The sequence below is a fragment of the Coregonus lavaretus genome, assembly GCF_964263955.1.
Source record: "Coregonus lavaretus genome assembly, chromosome: 6".
NCBI classification, from domain to species: Eukaryota; Metazoa; Chordata; class Actinopteri; order Salmoniformes; family Salmonidae; genus Coregonus; species Coregonus lavaretus.
Genome location: NC_139993.1, coordinates 29,458,409 through 29,466,050, shown reverse-complemented (window position 1 = coordinate 29,466,050; position 7,642 = coordinate 29,458,409). Strand labels below are relative to the sequence as shown.

General features: G+C 39.2%; 1 protein-coding gene across 1 annotated transcript; it reads left to right on the top strand.

Annotated features, from left to right (window-relative positions):
- Positions 1–396: 396 nt before the first annotated feature.
- Positions 397–2,955, top strand: LOC311130635 (zinc transporter ZIP3-like). Its single transcript, XM_084163425.1, has 3 exons — positions 397–441; positions 950–1,292; positions 1,538–2,955. Exons 2-3 carry the CDS (start codon positions 1,083–1,085, stop codon positions 2,279–2,281), a joined length of 954 nt encoding a protein of 317 aa, XP_084019551.1. The 5' UTR covers positions 397–441; positions 950–1,082; the 3' UTR covers positions 2,282–2,955.
- The last annotated feature ends 4,687 nt before the right edge of the window (positions 2,956–7,642 follow it).

Here is a 7,642-nt window from a genome sequence, read left to right as displayed (position 1 = left end):
GCCTAACATGTTTGCTTGATTGTAAACCTATTGTTTGTTTATTTCAACTCAGGAAGTGAGTTGAAATTCAATTCATGAATATATTTTCTAAATGGAATTTTCAATTCATCAATTGAATTTCAATTATTTCTTTGAATTGACTGAAGATGGAATTGACGCCAAGTATCCTATGTGCACTGAAACATACATCTAAAAACTGCATTGCATGGTGAGATTGATATATTTAGCACTTTTTGGGGGGTATAAATGTACAATCAGAAGTTTAGCATTAAGTTACAGCAGAGAACTCACTCAAATGGAGACCTCTGTTTACAAAAGCGTTTTCCTCGAAACGTCATCATTTAATGACATGCTCTCCACCAATCAAACTTTTACGGCGTGTGAACAGGAAGTGTCACGAGAACGAGGAAGAAAGCTGTGAAGGAAAGATGTACTACAGAGGTATTTCATATTTCTCATAAAAAAGCTCGATTAAAAACTAGCTATATTCATTGTATTATTATTTACTCGTGTACGATGTAACTGCTGACAAAGCTTGCAATGTGATCCAAATTATTAATGATAACTATTGTAGCATCCACTTAGAAAGCTGTGTTTTATCAACGGGTCGCTCAGATAATTAGATAACGTTATGTTGCCATGCGTGCAAGGTTAGCTAACTAAATTGGCAACAATCTCACATTTTGATTTTATTATGCTACATGTCGTCTGATATGTACATATCTATACTTGTTTTGCAATATTAAAGATTGTGCTTTGCAACATTCAAGATTGCACATCTAGCTAGTTATCGCAGTTGTGATGAGCTTGAATCAGTTCAAACCAGTTGAAGTGGGCATAGTTTAGCTCTCTGTTCTAGTTTGTAACTAATTGTCACTACAAATACATCTCACAGTTGACCTAGTTAGTTTGTTTGCAAATATTTGACAGTTTCATTTCTCATTTGTAGTTGATGTCACAGCTGGAATTGCCTTTGGGACCAGGATGAACAGACTACTCTCTGTTCCTGACAGAAAATAGGAGAAGAGGCTTTGAGGGTTCTGTGCCACAAATATTACTGAGCAATACCATATCTGGACATCATGGAGCTTGTAGTGGCCAAGGTCCTTTGCCTTCTGGGGGTGTTTGCCCTCATGTTGGCTGGGATTCTTGTCCCAGTGCGCCTCATGATTCAGGTGGACTATGGAAAAGCTGAAAGGTACAGGAAGGCTCTTGCACTCTGCAATTCTTTTGGAGGGGGTGTATTTCTGGCCACTTGCTTCAATGCTCTTTTGCCTGCCGTACGAGACAAGGTAGGTAGCTATGTCTTGAAAATATTAGCTTTTGCAGATGAAAAGGTTGATTGGTTTATAAAATCTCTTTGTTGCCTCCTCCTATAATCATGTCCTTTCAGAAGTAGTTTGGAAGACCGAAGCCCTGTTGAGAAGCCCCCAAAATGTATTCTGACAATACGTCAAAGCCTCAACCTTTTTTGCTGTTGTAGAATAGAAGCAGAATGTTTATGCTGATGTTCATTTACTGAGTGTCTCTTCCTTAGGTGGACGAGGTCCTTCATCTGGTGACTATCACCACAGACTACCCACTGGCAGAGACCATGATGATGCTGGGCTTCTTCCTCACAGTCTTTGTGGAGCAGGCAGTGCTCACCTTCAAGAAGGAGAAGCCATCTTTCATTGACCTGGAAACTTTCAACGCAGGGGGCTCTGAGGCTGGGAGCGACTCTGAGTATGACACTCCATTCATCTCCCCCACCCGGGGCTCCCCTGTGGGCCGCCACCACCACCATGGGCATCACCATGGACACCTCAGCCCCACCGAGCTAGCCAGAGCTGGGCCTCTGCGGCTGGCCAGCCTGGTCCTGGCTCTCTCTGCCCATTCTGTGTTCGAGGGGCTGGCCCTGGGCCTCCAGGAGGACGGGGCCAAGCTTGGAAGTCTCTTCCTCGGGGTGGGCATCCACGAGACCCTTGCTGCCGTGGCTCTGGGGGTGAGTGTTGCCAAAGCTGCTTTGCCCATGAGGGATGCCATCAAACTGGGTGTGACGGTCAGCCTCATGATCCCCATTGGCATCGGACTGGGCATGTGCATCAATAGTGCCCAGAACCTGGCAGGCAGTATTGCCTCTGTGGTGCTCCAAGGCCTGGCTGCTGGAACTTTCCTCTTTGTCACCTTCTTTGAGATCCTGTCTCGGGAGCTGGAGGATAAACATGACAGACTGCTTAAGGTGCTCTTTCTCATACTGGGCTATGGGGTACTAGCAGGCCTAATGTTAATCAAATGGTAATGGATAGAAGAGGCCTTTTTAATGCACTGAGTTGTCTATGATTATCACACTGACCACAATTTGTATTGTGTGCACATCAGCACTACCAAATTAAACGTTTTATTTGGTAAAGGGGAACAGTAAATCAAGTATCATCGTTTTTTTCTTTGCACTGGAACATGTTTGCTTACCAAGTCAGGCTATGTTACAGTTTTAGTTTCTGCCATAGGGATTACTTAATGCTCCTGACATTGATTAGTAATGGTAAAGCTAGTCACTTTGATAGTATATGTTTCCAGAGACAGGATTAAAACTGATGTAGAGATATCAGGAAAACTACTTCATAGCATTTATAGTAAAGACGCTGTTGTCTTATTGGCATTTTGGCAGTGAAGTGAACTACTTGTAACATAAAGGAAACCTTTATCGAAGAAAATGTGCTACTTGCAGTGATATGTTACTGATATAAACATATTGATGTTTGTGGTTGAAGGATATAATGGTGGTTAATATGAAGTGGTTCATATTGTCCCGTCTGCTCTATGTACCTTCTGTTTCCATGATCAGTATGCTATGTGTTAAAATATGTGCATATTTCAATGTACAATTTTCATATGTAAACATGATTTGTTTTATTGTCTGTGGGTGTAAGTGTTTCCTAGCATTAATGGCTCAATACAGAGTTGAGAAAAATGTGTGCAAGACTTTTGCGTAAATCATTATTATTAATTGAAGTCAATGGGAGACTTCAGAGAATCCTAATCAGGTCCTCTGTAGCTCAGCTGGTAGAGCACGGCGCTTGTAACGCCAAGGTAGTGGGTTCGATCCCCGGGACCACCCATACACAAAAATGTATGCACGCATGACTGTAAGTCGCTTTGGATAAAAGCGTCTGCTAAATGGCTTATTATTATTATTATTATTATTATTATTATTATTATTATAATAAATAAGAACCAATTCACTGGAAACCGTTTGTGTAGCCTGGTGTATGGTTCTGATATCTATTGTCACATTGAGATTATATCCATGGTGTCCTTTTCAAGATTTTATTTTAACACGGTTTATGTTAACAGGGAGTCACATTGAGACTCATGTCTCTTTTTATGAATTATGGGGTACAGATATGATATGAGCAGTAGAGTCTGTCTATTATATTTTGTCTTTGCCACAGTTAGCTTTGACAGATAATTTTACACAGCTTAGAGGAATACCATTGTCACCTAAAACATGTTTTTTACTTGTGAAAAAAGTTTTTCTCCTAATGTGAATGTGTAGTACTTTACATGTTTTGCAGAAGCCACTTACTGGAGGAAGCCTACTGTAAACGGTACATTTGTAAAGTTCCATCCTTATTGTACTCTTATTGTACTGTTCAAACGTATTGTAGGGCAGTTACATATTGAATGTGTCCATGTCAATTTGTGCTTTTTAGGGTCTTTAAACAAAATAACTTTCATTATTATGAAAATGGTTTTTAATGCTGTCTTCCAAAATTATTTTTCTTCAGTTGCAACCAGATTTCCTTTATATAATGAACAGAGAAATGCAAATAAGTTATGACTTTTATATAACAACATGGGGAAGGTGATGGTTAAATACATTATTTATATAATATAAAAAATTGCAGTCCTTCAATGAAAACTGTTTGCAATGTGACACATTTGTACCTCTTCTTTTTATATATATATATATATATATATATATAATCAATATATATATATAATGTGTATATATAAATATATACTGTATATTCCATGTTTGGCTGTGAGGGTTTTCATTTTAATTAAATTGAATTGAGCACTAAAGAAACCCTTACTCACACCTTGACCAGACAAATCTGTTCCTTTATCATATGTGGTTCATGTTTTAGAAACATGTTGCAATCAGATGAGCAGTACCACAAACTATTTTGACCTTGGATGGTTTAGGTGTGATTTCTGAGAATTAGCTCTGTTTTCGAAAGGAAATGCCCATATACACTGTACAAAACATAAAGAACACCTTCCTGATATTGAGTTCCACCCCCAACCCCCCCCTGTTTTGCCCTCAGAAGAGCCTCAATTCGTCGGGGCATAGACTACAAGGTGTTGAAACCATTCCTCAGGGATGCTGGCCAATGTTGACTCCCAATGCTTCCCACAGTTGTGTCAAGTTGGCTTGATGTCCTTAGGGTGGGGGACCATTCTTGATACACACGAGAAACTGTTGAGTGTGAAAGACCCAGCAGCATTGCAGTTCTTGACACAAACCAGTGCACCTGGCACCTACTACAATACCCCATTCAAAGACTGTTAAATATTTTGTCTTGCTCATTCACACTTTGAATGGCACACATATACAATCCATGTCTCAAGGCTTAAAAATCCTTCTTTAACCTGTCTCCTCCCCTTCATCTACATTGATTTGGAGTCGATTTAACAAGTGATATCAATAAGGGCTCATAGCTTTCACCTGGATTCATATGGTCAGTCTATGTAATGGAAAGAGCAGGTGCTCTTACTGTTTTGTAAACTCTGTGTATATTTAGATGTGATTTCCTCCATTCCGTTGGTGAACTAGCTACTGGCCAAACTATTGTGTCTAACCTGTAGTGCAACCTAACTATTTACATTCACACCTTCAATAACATGTTCCAAATGGCGCTCTTCCAAGTAAAGAGGTGTCAGGACATTTATTAGGATTCCCATTAGCTGTTGCGAAAGCAGCAGCTACTCTTTCTGGGGTCCACATGAAGCATGACATATTACAGAACATTGATAGGCAAGAACAGCTTGATGTGATAACTAGAATTGGCAGTTCTACAGTAGGATAATTTACAAAGATCGTTTGAGCCTCCTGTTAAATATGTCTACATGGTCAGAAGCCTGGGTTTGAGACAATGCCCCGTTCAGGATGTCAAAAGTTCAACTTTAGCTAATTACAGAGTGGGTCATTCAAAGGCACTTAAATATTTTGTCTTGCCCATTCACTCTTTGAATGGCACACATATACAATCCGTGTCTCAAGGCTTATATTGTCTTATTCTAATACAATTGCTCAGAGAAAGAGATTTTGTTTAACAAGTAATACTTTTTTTCTCAAAGGCAGGGGTCAGAATGATTGACACCCCTGTTTTCAATACCTCACCTTTCGAGAATAACTGCACTGAGCCTTTTTCTAAAATGTTTTATGAGTTGGAGAACACATTGGGAGGGATCTTAGACCATTGCTCCATACAGAATCCTTCCAGATCCTTGATATCCTTCGTCTGCTTATGGACTGCCCTCTTCAATTCAAACCACAGTATTTACATTTTAGTCATTTAGCAGACTCTCTTATCCAGAGTGTCTTACAGGAGCAATTACGATTAAGTGCCTTGCTCAAGTGCACATCAACAGCTATCAAGTCCGGAGACTGAGATGGCCATTTTTTTGGCCAATTAACAATTTCTTTGTGGATTTTGATGTGTGCTTGGGGTTATTGTCTTGCTGGAAGATCCACTTGCAGCCAAGTTTCAGCAACCAGGTTTTTGGCTAAAATGTCCTGGTACTGGATAAAGTTCATGATGCCGTTGACCATAAGGGGGAATTCAACCAAATTACAAATTCACCTCACCATATTAATACCTAGAAATACTGCAAAACATCATCAGTCACTGACTCGCCAGGTCCATACATTCTATCTGTGAGATATTAACTCCACTCCTCATAACTTAATGCAAATTAATCAGTATAGATTGGCAACAGGAAATATTACTGCTGTTCTGTGCTGGACCAAAGTATACCAAAATGCTTACATTTGACAATAAATACTGTCACTTAGTTGCACCCAGCTGAAGATGGAGCCCATGTAGACTACATTGTAGGTGTCCATGAGGTTAGGTAAGTATAGCTAAATTGGATAAAGCATTCCTTTAAACTTAATATTGCTTGATTTTGTCAGTATAGGACAATGCCAACAGAATATAAAATGTATTAACATTATAATGTTATATGTTAATAGAATGTTATAATATGTTCATTATTATGTAGCGTTTGTAGATCATACAGATACAGTGCCTAGTGAAAGTCCACACACCCCTTGAACAGTCTTAACATTTTGCAGCCTTAAAATTAAACCTAAAAACGATTACATTGTATTTTTTTCCTAATCTACAACCTGCTAATATTTTTAAAGTGAACGAAAATTATAGAACATTTTCACACACCAAAAATGAAGCTGTCTTGATAGCGTATGTCTTCACACCCCAAAGTTATTTCTTGGTGGAAGCACCTTTGAAAGGCATTCCAGCTGTGAATCATTTTGAAAAAGATTCTACCAACTTTGCACAACTCTTAGGGCAACATTATATCCATTGTTTTTGGCTTTGCTCCTTTCATATTTATTTTGATCTTGGAAAAACTCCCCAGTCCCTGCCGGTGACAAGCATACCCATAACATGATGCTGCCGCCACAATACTTGAAAATACAGAGGGTTTCACTCTGTGTTGTATTGGATTTGACCCAGACCTGTAGTTTTTAATTTAGGCAAAAAAGTTAATTTCTTTGCTGTGTTGTCTTGCAGTATTACTTAACGGCCTTGTTGCAAACAGAATGGTTGATTTGGAGTGGATTTCATAACACAAGCTTCCTTCTTTTCACTTTGTCATACAGGCCAGTAATGTGGAGTTAATGCAATGTTGTTGATCCTCTGTTTTTTCAAGTATTGTGGTAGCAGCATCATGTTATGGGTATGCTTGTCACCGGAAGGGGCTGGGGAGTTTGTCAGGTTCAAAATAAACATGTAAGGAGCTAAACCGGTTGTGTAGATCGGTAGGGGGGAAATGTAATTTAATCCCTTTTTAGATTTAAATTTAAGGCAGCAGAATGTGAAGACTGCAAGGGCTATGTAGACGTTCACTAGCGACTGTAACTGTAAATCCACAGACAACATTCAGGGACACATTAAGAAGATCTTGATTAATTAAAGACCTTTTGCCACACATCTAGGTGAAAAGGTGGCACAGCCACTTTCCAGGCCTCTCAAACCAGTTGCCCAGTTGCATTTTCCATCACTTACCTGTTGGCTGACCTTTTCTCCTACATGTCTTATCATGCTGTGTGACCCACTAAATGTATGTTCCTCACAATTTCCTTTTCCTTCTTTCCCTTAGCTTTGACAATTGGACTCAATACTCAAATGCAGCCAGCTTCTAATAGCCTGTGCAGGGTTTGACTGGATTGCAGCCATGCGTTTGTTTTGTTAACTAGAACAAAATTACAATCAAACCTTATGAGATTGACCTTAAGAAATATTAATCTACTGGTCCTTAGAAGTTTGAGATTGGGTCAGTTCCATTGGGATCAGTTGATAAATTAGATTTAAATTACAATTTCGATAAAATATTGCCCTGGCGCAGA